Source organism: Loxodonta africana, chromosome 13 (assembly GCF_030014295.1).
Source record: "Loxodonta africana isolate mLoxAfr1 chromosome 13, mLoxAfr1.hap2, whole genome shotgun sequence".
NCBI lineage: Eukaryota > Metazoa > Chordata > Mammalia > Proboscidea > Elephantidae > Loxodonta > Loxodonta africana.
Genome location: NC_087354.1, coordinates 76247996 through 76260238, shown reverse-complemented (window position 1 = coordinate 76260238; position 12243 = coordinate 76247996). Strand labels below are relative to the sequence as shown.

General features: G+C 41.9%; 1 protein-coding gene across 9 annotated transcripts in view; it reads right to left on the bottom strand.

Annotated features, from left to right (window-relative positions):
- TMEM131L (transmembrane 131 like) overlaps positions 1 to 12243 on the bottom strand; it is a 190461-nt gene that overhangs the window by 21701 nt on the left and 156517 nt on the right. For all 9 annotated transcript variants that reach the window (XM_010597187.3, XM_064267591.1, XM_064267588.1 and 6 more), the window contains one exon: positions 9075 to 9226. In XM_010597187.3, the coding sequence (XP_010595489.1) occupies positions 9075 to 9226 (152 nt within the window). The remainder of the gene's footprint in view (positions 1 to 9074; positions 9227 to 12243) is intronic.

Genomic DNA, 12243 nt, shown 5'->3' with positions numbered 1-12243 from the left:
GCAGGACGCCTTGTTACGTGTCTAGGATATCAAAAACCTTGCGTCCCTATTAAAGTAATATGCTTGCCAAAACAAACAAACACTGGAAACAAAAAATTCAACTGTATATGTGATGGGATTATGGGATTTTTTTCTAATTTCTTCCCTAATGAGTATGTCTTCACTTTTTTTCTGAGTCTTAGGATATTTTGAAAACATGACAGGTTAAACACACAAAGCCCTATCCAACAGGACTTTATGCTAATTGCTTAAGTTTGATGCTAAACACACATATGAAAAGATTTACAGGCATGATTCAATGTTAACCATTAGATAAATACTATCTTTATTCATGTATTGTTCCTTTGTGTATTTCCAACTGTTGGGAAAAAAAAAGTTTTCCGTGAATAAATCACCTCCTTTGATCCATCCTCTCCACTCAAGGGCCAAGAAAGGCTTTCAACACAGCAAGTATTTCCGCCTTTCTGTCCTCCCAGGGTCATCTACGAATAGAGGCTCAGCCTCCAAAGTCAGAGAAGGGGTGAGCTGGCCAGCACCCAGTCTGACACTTGGCTGCCTTTCTCAAACCCATCTAGTTAGAGGTGTCATCACGGGCAGGCAAGAAGCTCACTGGATCTAGGACTGCCGAGCGATGGGATCTGCTGGTTAGAAGCATCACCTCCTATATGAGTGTTAGGGAGAAAAGGACAGTGCTCAACAAGCTGCTCTCAGAGGTGTGAGAGTGGACTGATCAACAAGAGGGTCCACATGAGAGGACAACAGTGACAGGCAGAGGGACGGACAAGCCAGCAAAAAAAAAGACATAATGAGGAACAGAAACGAATGGATGTTCTTTTTCTTTGAGGCAGGCTTTGGAGGAGTGACGTCTAAAGCCATGGGCAGTGAAGAGAAATTTGGCAGGCGCCTAGAAGGCTCTCCTTGACAGGGGGTTGGAGGTGGAATCCAGAGACAAGATGGCAGAGGCAGTGAGGGAACAGAAGGGAGGAACGAAAGCCATAGCAACAGACTTAATAAATGCGAGGACAAGTAGGGGGCGAGCTCTCTCTTTGCTGTCTGGTACAGAGGGGTCTCACCCAGAGGAAGGCAGGACTAATGACCACTGTAAGGGAGACCATGAAAAGCCACAATTAAGATTACAGGTGGCTTCTGCAGTCTTTGTCAGACCAGTAAGTCTGGTGGGGCTGTATGGCCCTTAAACACCCTTTTAACTCAGTACCAAAGTCACTCCTGAGGTTCGCGCTTCAGCCAAAGATTAGACAGGCACATAAAACAAGCAATAACACACATAGTTCAACCATGTACACACAACTCAATGGACACACCAGCCCAGGGTCAAGCAGGAGAAGGCAGAAGGGGACAGGAAAGCTAGACGAATGGAAATGGGGAACCTGATGTTAATAAATGGACAGCGTGACACATCGTGGGTTGGCAACCGATGTCACAAAACAGTATGTGTATTAATTTTTCAATGAGAACTAATTTGTTTGGTAAACCTTCATCTAAAGCACAATAGAAAAACTCTTCCACACGCAGAGAAGAAGATTAGAGGTGGCTGGGGCCACACTTTTTACAATTGCCATTGAGTCTACTTTGATCCCAATTCATGGACACCCTGTGTGTGTCAGAGGAGAACTGTGTTCCACAGGGTTTTCAGTGGCTAATTCTTTGGAAGTAGAATGCCAGGCCTTTCTCCAGAGGGGCCCCCAGGTGGACTCAAACCTCCAACCTTTCAGTCAGCAACTGAGCGCTTTAACCATCTTCACCACTTAGGGACTCCGAGGAAAAATTATCTGGTTTGAATCTCACTCCTCGCTTACTATGAAACCTTAGGCAAGTTACTTAGCCTCTCTGTGCCTCAGTTTACTGGTATGTTTTCTCACAGGATTGGCACAGAGTAAGCAGCCTATGTAAGAGTTAGTGGTCATCACCCTTACTTTTTACTTATTTATGTGAGCTAGTCAGATCCTCTGATCTCCCCGACAGACAGGATGATGCAACTGACTACACGGTAAAGAAGGGTGTCCTAAACTTTAATACAAGCAAAAGAAGAAATTACAGGCTGACTGCATTCTTAGAGCCACAGAACATAAGTAAAAACAAAAATAAGGAAGGACAAACCAAGAAAAAAAATCTGATACACAATATCTGATAAAGAGTTAGTGCCTTTACATAGAGAAAGTGTTTTGACAGAAAATCAGAAAGACCACTAAATATAAAAGGCCAAAGAACAAGAAGAGCTCATCCAAAATATTTCCTAATAAAATACATTTTTAAGAAAGGCAGATCACAGACCAGCTCGTATCTCATCAGTCCATTTTGGTTCCAAAAGCACAGATGTGTTTCTCTGCCTGTTCACGTCTGCAAACACTAGGAAGAGCTGGGAAAGCATGGTGCTGTTGACAGTGTCTGGCTCGGAGCAGCGGAAATGGACTGGGTTGGACATTTACTTCGTAACCTACAGAACTTTTTTAAGTGGTAGGATTTTGGTTGGATGAGTTTTACTTTATGTTTTTGAGACTTACACAGCAAATGAATTGAAGGGAAATGATCACCTTTCCCTAGTAGGAGATGCAAACCAAAATACAAAAGACTGCTTCTTACCTATCATACTGAATATGAAAGGAGCCTGGTGGCAAAGTGGTTAAGCATTTGGCTGCTAACCAAAAGGCTGGTGGTTCAAACCCACTCGGCAGCTCCACGGGAGAAAAACTTGGTGATCTGCTTCCATAAAGATTACAGCCCAGAAAACGCTATGGGGTAGTTCTACTCTGTCACATGGGGTTGCTATGAGTCAAAACCAGTTTGACGGCACCTAACAGCAACAACGATGACACAGTGACCACGATTTTGCAAACAACACTTGCTGCTGGTGAGAGGAGAGTAGAGCTAGCTTTCTCATATCCTGCACCTTTCTGGAAAGCAACTTGGCAGCACGCGTGAGAAGCCTTAAAGCAGTTATAACCTTGCGTTCTATTTCCAGAAATCTGTAACAAGGACATAATCAGGTATACAGGCCAGACTTAAGAACAAGACTGTTCATCACAGTTATTTATAAAAGCAAAAAGTTGGAAACAACCTTAGTATCCAACTGCAGAGGAATGGCTTAAATTATGGCGTAGTGCAATGATGGAATGGTATGTAATTATTGAAAAGCAAAGTTCCCCAATAATTTTTAACAATGTGAGAAAATTCAGTATTACAACAAAGCTATATATACACACAATGATTTCAATTTAAGAAATTTTTTGCATAGAAGAAAATATAACAAAATGTTAAAAGTGGTTCATTTTGGATAGATCTTTTCCCTTAATTCTGTATGTTCCTATAATAATCATGTATTACTTTGCTAAGAAAAAAAAAATTTTTGCTCAAGAGAAAACAAACAGCCACGGCTGGGTTTAATCGTCTGTGGCTTCCAGACCTGGGCTTCGACGTTCCTTACCAGTAAATCTAGAGGAATGTTGCCCTTGCACTCAAGACAGATTTAGACACTTTTCTAGGCTACATAGCTAGGCCCTAAGAATCTGCAAGAAAAGCAAACACTGAGCACTGCACTTGGGAATGTGTTTACTGGGATGGTTTGCTCCAAACTAATGATGCCATGGGCAGCACACTCCTGGGATGTTAAAGGGCAGTACTACAAAACAGAAGTAAGTGACAGAACCCGAAAAAGTGACAGCCCCCAAACCTACACCTTAAAATGCACTCTGGCTGGGGACAAGGACACTCTCAAGCCACAAAGTACAGCCTGAGTCCCCCAAGTTCCTTGGACTCGCACCCATCCTGTTAGGTGCAGGTGTCTGCCCTACGCGGGCTCACAGCATAGGACAGGAGAGGGAGGTCAAGGTCTACCCGGTCTACTGTTAGGTGCAGATATCTGCCCTGTACAGGCTCACAGCACAGGACAGGAGAGGGAGGTCAAGGTCTACCTGGTCTACTGTTAGGTGCAGATGTCTGCCCTGTACAGGCTCACAGCACAGGACAGGAGAGGGAGGTCAAGGTCTACCTGGTCTACCATTAGGTGCAGATGTCTGCCCTGTACAGGCTTACAACACAGGACAGGAGAGGGAGGTCAAGGTCTATCCAGTCTACCATTAGGTGCAGATAGATGTCTGGCCTGTACAGGCTCATAGCACAGGACAGGAGAGGGAGGTCAAGGTCTACCTGGTCTACTGTTAGGTGCAGATGTCTACCCTGGACAGGCTCCCAGCACCGAACAGGAGAGGGAGGTCAAGGTCTATCTGCTCTAACTGCTCAATGGACATCAAGGGGCCTGACTGCTGTCCTTCTTGCCTCCCACCAGCCGCTCCTTTATTTAGAAAATTATCACTGGACCTGAGTGTGAGGAATTCCTGGACTCCAGGAATAGAACAATAAAAGACAGTACATGCCCTCAAGGATCTCCTGGTGAAGACGTACAAAAAACCGCTGTAACCAAGGGCAGGCATGGAAAGGGCTGAGTCTGATGTGGGGAGTCCGGGAAGGCTTCGAGGTGGGGGCAGAGTTCATATAGGAGAATGGAGCCCACACAGGCAGTAGATGGGTGCCAGCAACAGCACTGGGACGTGCTGCCCCTCAGGGCCACCTCCACCTTGTAGCCCTCCGACCTTGGGGTATCTCTGGCTCCTTCTCCCAGCACACGTGTGTGGGGCTTGCAGAGTCAGTGGATTCTGGCAAGGGTTTCTAGCTCATTCAGGGCAATATGTAATACACCAAAGCTCTTATCGAAAGGATAGGAGATTCTTCTAGACAGGCAAATACAGAGATCAAAGTTTATCAGCCCCACTAGGGGCTGGGAACACACCAAATGGTTAAAGCACTTGGCTGCTAACCAAAAAGGTTGGTAGTCTGAGTCCACCCAGAGGTAACTCAAAAGAAAGGCCTGGGAATCTGCTTCTGAAAAACCAGCCATGGAAACACCATAGTGCACAGTTCTACTCTGACACACGAGGCCACCACGAGCTGGAGATGACCGGATGGCAGCTGGGACTGCAAAGAGGCTGGGAGGAGGAGGGAACGGAATTACTGCTGAAGAGGCACTGAGTCTCTTTCTGGGGTGATAAAAAACTTTTGGAAACACACAGTCATGGTAGCACAACGTAGTGAATGTAATTAATGTCACTGAACTGTACACTTAAAAATGGTTTAAGTGTTGTGTATCTGTTATATATTTTACCTCCCCCCGCCAAACAAAAAATAGAACAAAACAAAGAAAAAACCCATGGACATGAGGTTCAACTGCTAACTTCACTCATTCCCTCCTACCCCAAATTCAGTAACTATTTTTGCTTCTAAAAGTGTACCCTAGCTTCATCTTTTAACCCAGCTCTTTATAAATCTGCTACCACCGCATCTTCCCCACAACCATAACTCCAACACTGCCCAAACTCTGGACATACCTCGGAGAACTCCCTGTGACTCTTCAATCCTAATCCCCCCAGGGATAACCCCAAAGCTCAATCTCCAGCCCTGACTTGTCACGAAGGCTCTGGCTCCGTCTCTCCCACTCCCCACCACCTTCTCTCGCTTCAAAGTCCAGCTACCACTCCCACTGATAATGATCAAAACCACACTTACCATTCTTTGGTACTTACTATTTGCCAGTACTTGGTAAGTAAGTGGTGCTATTGTAAGTACTTACTCATTTAATCTTCACAACCCTATCAGGTAGGTACACTATTACTATCCCCATTTTACAAAAGAAGAAATGACGATATTAAGTAACTTGCCCAATGTTATGCAGCTGGGCAGCAAAGAGATGATTTCGAACCCAGGAAGCCCATGCTGGTAACTACCACACAACATTGCTTCAACAAATATAAAAATGAACCAGAATTCCCTGTCTTTCTAGTCACCCAGGCTTGGAACCCTAGAGTTATTGTCTGCAGATGGCTATGTAGGAAAAGACGACTCCTCTCCTTTATGCAATCAGACACTCAGAGGTCAGGATTTTTCTTCTAAAGTGTTTCTCATCTATTCTTCCTACCCTTTACTCCTGCTCCTGCCTAAATACAGGTCTTCATTACATCCTGTCTCAGACCAGAGCAACGGCCTCCTTGTTAGAAGAGAGCTCTGTTTCCTTCCCGTCCACTCCAGTCTCCAAAACACTCAAACTGAGCTTTCAAAACTGCATTACTGACACATGCATTCAAGCATTTACTAAACAATTACGCACACTGTTCTACGCACGCAACAGTCATTCCACTAGTCTTTGTGAAACTGAACTGGAAAGATTCTGTTCTTACCTTCAAAAGACAACAACCTATATGTTGTTTTTAATTTGGTAGCCACGCTCCAAACACCCCCAGTTCAGAAACCTTCAATAGCTCTCTGGTATTTGTAGCAGGGTCCCCCAAACTGGAAACCCTCAGGGTGAATCCCCCTAAAAGACTTTCTGTTTGAGCAAATGTGCTTTTAAAAATGTGATTCTGAACTTCTTAGCAGGCAAGCATTCTTCAGGTCTCTGTAAAGGCAACCAGTTCCTACTGCTTCTGCTCACCTATTTCACCCTTTGTGTTTTTCCAGTTGAGATCTAGGGAATAAAGTCTAAACTTTCATTAGTATTCAAGGCTCTTCCTCTGTCTGACTCCCCAACAGGAAGCTGCTTCTCTATCAGATGATCTCCTAATGGCTCCCAGTTACGCCATGATGGTTCCTCCACCCCGGGGCTCAGTGCAGCTTGCTGCCCACATTCTCGTCTCTGCCTTTCCAGATTCCACCTGCACATTCCAGCTCCTCTGGGGGCTTTCCATGGACACTACAGCCTAAGATGCTTTTCAACCTCTGAAATCCCCTCTATGTACATTAATCTTGGTGCTTGATTACACAGAAATACCTTGTCCCTGTCAGCAGACTGCAAATTCCCAGTATGGAATGTCTGTGATATACTTACTTTGGACTACTTCCATTTTATTAAAATGAAAAATTCATGTTTGTTGTAACATTTAGGCAAAACAGCAGTATAAAGAAGGGAAAAATAAATCAACAAAAATCCCACCACTCAGAAATAACCAGGGTTTCCAGCTGATTATTTGGCAAACCTTGTTTCTGAATAGTATCTCTATATACCTATACACAGAGATGGCAGGGCAGACAGATGGAAATCATTTGTAACACTGGGACCACAAATGATTTTTTAAATAAAAATGTTTAAACTCTATTTTATGTGAATTTAACATAAGAAAAAACACTGCAGTGGAATCAAAGGAATTGTTAACTTTCAAATAACTGTTTCTTCTCAACACGATATATTACTTAAGGATCTCTCTTAGGTTAAGAAAAAGACTGTAAAAAATATTTCCAAAATTTTTCACCCTTTTAACTATATGTTTTAATTTTACAAAGTACTGCCTCTCTAACAGGAAAGATAAAACTATAACTTATTCCTTTCACCTAACTCTCCATCCTGTTTCCATTTTTGCAGTTTATATATATTTTTTTTACTTTGTAAAGCTGTAATAAGTACATGCTGTCAGGAGAGAGCTGGTATCATTACCCATTGGTTATAGTCTTAGTTCCAGATATAATATGAATTGAAAGCTTACCAATATACCTTTTAACATGGCTTCTTCAATCTAGAACCTTTATTTTTATTTCTGTCTTGGTTAGCTAAATTTCATCAATGTGATTTTTTTTCAAAACGTGCTCATGAGTTCATCCCTGTTTAAGGGCGTCTGCCTGTTGCCTCTATACCTGACAGTCAGCTTGGCTGAGTACATTCTTTGTTCATATTCTCATGCCCTCAAAAATACTGCTCCACTGTCTTCTGGCCTTAAACATTCTTATGGAGAAGTCCTGGGGCCAGCTTAAGTTTGTGTTTCTTGATTTTCCTGCCTCTGACTACATAATTCTTTATACTTTAGGTTCGATACTTTAATCAGGATGTGTCTATATCCACTATTATAGCTCAGTTTTTCCTGGTGTACACAGTATACCCTTTTGATCTACAAGTTCAATTCTTTTCTTATACCAGGAAAATTTTCTTCCATTACATTTCCGAATACTTTTCTGATCTATTTGTTGGGCTTTTATCCAGGCAGTCATTATCCTTATGCTGGACTGTCTTTCTCTGTCTCCATAACTATCATCTTCTCTCTGAGTGCTTTAGGTCTTCCTTCATATCAATAGTTCAGTTTCTGGCCATTGTATATGCCATGTCATTTGGTTCTTCATTTATTTCCTTAGCTCTATAATAACTCTTTCAGTCTCATCCTAGTGTATTAATTGCCTTTGAAAGCTCTTTTTCTATTGAATTCATATTCTATAGTGTGAAGTATAGAGTTTTCTTAGGGTCTTAGATAGTTTTCGTCTATTTGGATCTTCATTTCTCTTTTGCATGCTCTATTCATTCATTCTTACTATAGTATATTTCCATGACTGGACTGCTATTTTTTGCCACTGGGCTTCTGCTAATACAGATTGGTCTGTATTATCAAAAAAAAAAAAATAGGTATCTTCTCATAATCACCTTTCCCACCTTTACCTAGGACCTGTTTGTTTTTCACTATGAGCTATGGCTTCAGGGCTAGGTTCTGCTTTCCAGATACTTTCAGTAACCTAAGGGCATTGGTGGGAAGGAGAAGACCTAGCCAGGACAGCGTGCAACCTTTGCTGAGGGAGTTGGACCCTGCTCTCTCTTCTGGGATTCTGTTAAAATTCCTGTACTAGGGTCCACTCACGCTGCTAGAAAGACATCCCTCTCCTGTGGATTTTGGCTTATTCTTCCAACTTAGCAAGAGTATGCCCTTAAAAATAGGTGCTGGGTATCCAATGGAGAGACAGGACCCGTGACTTGGCTCTTGTCTTCCATCCTTACCCAGAGGTTAACCCACTGGCTTAAGAACAGCTTCTCTTGAGAGTAAAGGCCACCTGGTTTCACTAAGAGTTATTTAAGTATCTCCTGAAGAGTTAGAAAATAAAACTTTTTCTGAACAAACACATCAATATGGATTCAAATGCATGCTAACTGTGCTCTTGGAGAGGGATGAAACACACATACTGTTATTCCACAGATATCTGCACCCTAAAATGGGTTTTATTCTTTTTAAAAGGTAAGAAACAAAACGAACACAGACCTCAGCAGGAGGCACGTCCTGTTTCTCAGGACATACGTCTTCCTTAGATGCTTTGTGACTCTTCTTCTCTGGGGGAAGCTTTGTGTCACCCTGCTTTTTCAAAGTTTCACAACTGTCTCCTTCATTCTTGACAGGCGCTTGCTGGTTACTCCCTTGAATAAACAAAAACAATTTAATTTCCAGCTAATTATTTCCATTTTGTCCCCACATCACGTAAGTAACACTTTGCTTTCATGATATTTAGGCTTACGGATGTTTCTGACCTCTACAATGCCCTAAAAGTGTATTGTTTACAGGAAAAATGCACTTAAGAATTCTACAAACAATCTTTAAAAGAGGTCAAGAACAAGGCGGAGGGGGGGTGGTGAAGATTTGTCTTCTGGTGGTGACTCAGTCACTAATTGGTTTTATGATCACACTAATTAGTTTTGTGATCAAAGTAAGTTCTTAAAGCTGCCTGAATCTCAGGTTCCCATATGTATAAAATGAAAACGGCACCACCTCCCCTGCCTATGCCACTAACCCCCGCCCCACCCAGTGCCCTCGAATCGACTAGACTATTATAAAGACATAACCAGAACTGGTAGAGACGTAAAAAGCGTCGCCACCAGAGGACACAGGAAAAGCCCTTCCCTCACAGCAAGTACCCACTCTATCCCCGGTGAACGATGCCCGCCTTCTCAAGAATTACTGGCAGATGAATCGTTGGCAATAGTGGTATGGGTAGGGGGGGCCTCGTCTGAAAACACGTTTTTTCCATTACCTTTAGAGTGATTCCATTCGTAAGTGTATTTCTTCGTCTGTCCCTTACCTCACAATAAAGTCTAATCAACTTCAACCCCACAATAACTAGTCTCAGTGCTTTAACTTGAAACAGAAAGTATTTCAATACCTTTTCCTTTTTCTTCCTTAACCAAGACTCCCTAACAATAGCTTTGAAATCTGATAACATTTAGATTACCACGGCGCACGTTTTTTGTAGCAGAGCAGGCCGCAGGCTCTGGTGGAACGAAGGCCAGATCAAACGCCACCCACTACCGTAGCGCCAAATCCAGGGCTCCAACACAGCCCTGCTATGGGATTTGGGGAAGGCAAGTCTCTCACTCACAAAATGAAAGGAACAATAAAGTCCCCTCTGATTTTAATTTCTGAAGCTATAAATTAAACTCAAAGCAAGATACACAATTTCTTACAATAACTCCTGTTAATGGGTGTTACAAAAGTACTGGGCAAGCAAATGGTACACACCTTTTAATTTTTTTTTTTTTTTTTTACAGGTTTTTAGGGTTTAACCACAATCATGGCATATTAGGTCTTATACTTTCAGAAAAAGAGGCCCTATCTCAAAATTAATTTAAGGTTCCAAAACCAAGCCAAACCCATTGCCATCAAGTCAATTCCAACTCATAGTGATCCATCCATTAGGACAGAGTAGAAATGCCCCATAGGGTTTCCAAGGAGAGGCTGGTGGATTCAAACTGCCGACCTTTTGGCTAGCAGCCACAGCTCTCAACCACTCCACGACCAGGGCTCCAATTTAAGAGTGTGTTCTCCAAATATCACAACACAATGAAATTAGAAAACTAACCTTTTGGCTAAAAGTTGCTTACATAAAATAAACAGCTTGGGATGTTTTAATGAACAAAATGGCCAAAGTCTTATTCAGAGGCAAACCTGATCATTACGAAACACTTCCTTTAATAACTGGAAAAAACTTCAAAGATTGAGCTTGTGAAGAATCTGAATCAAGGCATTTAGGGAAGCTCTCAGGACTTTCTGTCCTCATAGGACAGTCAACCATCTGCCTGGATGGTTTAGATGTACCTAGTTTTTTTTAGTTAGAGAGTGGAAAGTCCCTGGGTGGTACAAACGGTTAATGCACTCAGCTGCCAACTGAAAGGCTGGAGGTTCAAGTCCACCCAGAGGCACCTCGAAAGTGAAGGCCCGGTGATTTACTTCTGAAATACCAGCTACTGAAAACCCTATGTCGCACAGTTCTACTCTAACACACAGGGAGTCGCCATGAGTCAGAATCTACTTGATGGCAGCTGGCTTACTGGTATTAAAAGGACCCCTGGTGGTACAGTAGTTATAGTGCTTGACTCCTAATCGAAAGGTCGGCAGTTCAAAACCACCAGCGACTCTCCATGGGAGAAAGATGTAACAGTCTGCTTCTGCAGAGATTTACAGCCTTGGAAACCCTACATGGTCACTATGAGTCGGAATCAACTTGATGGCAGTGGAATTTTTTTTCTTTTTTTGTTAGAGAGCAGCTGGGATACAGCTTTCAGATCCCCTTCAAACTTGTACATTTCTGAACATATGCACCAAACAGCAGCCCTACAGAATTATCATTACTCCGTCTCACACGTCAAAATTAAAAACCATTCTTTTGCACTTTGAAATTTAATTCCTTCTACAACACAAATTGGCTATTAGACGTCCATAAAGCAAAATATCCAACACTATGAATGAGTAAAGGGAATAGCCAAGAACAAAGGAGACTGGACACATAACATAAAAAGGAATCATAAATAAAAATATCTTTTTGGATCCTGGGAGCCGTAAGTATGAGACAGAATACAAATATCCTCCTATGCCAATTCCTAGAGTCCTAATTCAAGAGAAAATGATTTCCTTAAGTTTTCTTCATGCCAAGAATAAGCACTATAAGTATTTAGTCATATACATAAATTAAAATTTTTTAAGGATCCAAGCTTAATATCTAATACTAAACCACCCAAAAAAGTAGTATAGACTCTTAGAAAATAAGTAATGTCCTTCATGGGTCCAAGAATCAGGACAAAGAATAACATGAACGTTAATAACAAGTTTTCCATTGATTCTTTGAGAAATTCTAACATGAAAATGTTTAAGAATTGGGGAATACTGTGAGTACATGCTTCATCTTAAAAGGGTACCAATCCGTGTTATCCTATTAGGCAGGCTTAGAGTGTTATGTAATGTTCTCACGTTTACCTCACAGTAAGAGCGTCTGTGCCATTAAGATCGAAAACAAATGTAAAAACAGGAAGCAAGTGAACTCATCAGAATCACATTAAAGCTTTATCAAACCCAACCATATGGTATTATTTTGAGTAAACAGCTATCTGAATCTATAAGTAAATGAAAATATTTTTTGTATTTCTGCAAATACTGTTTTCAGAAA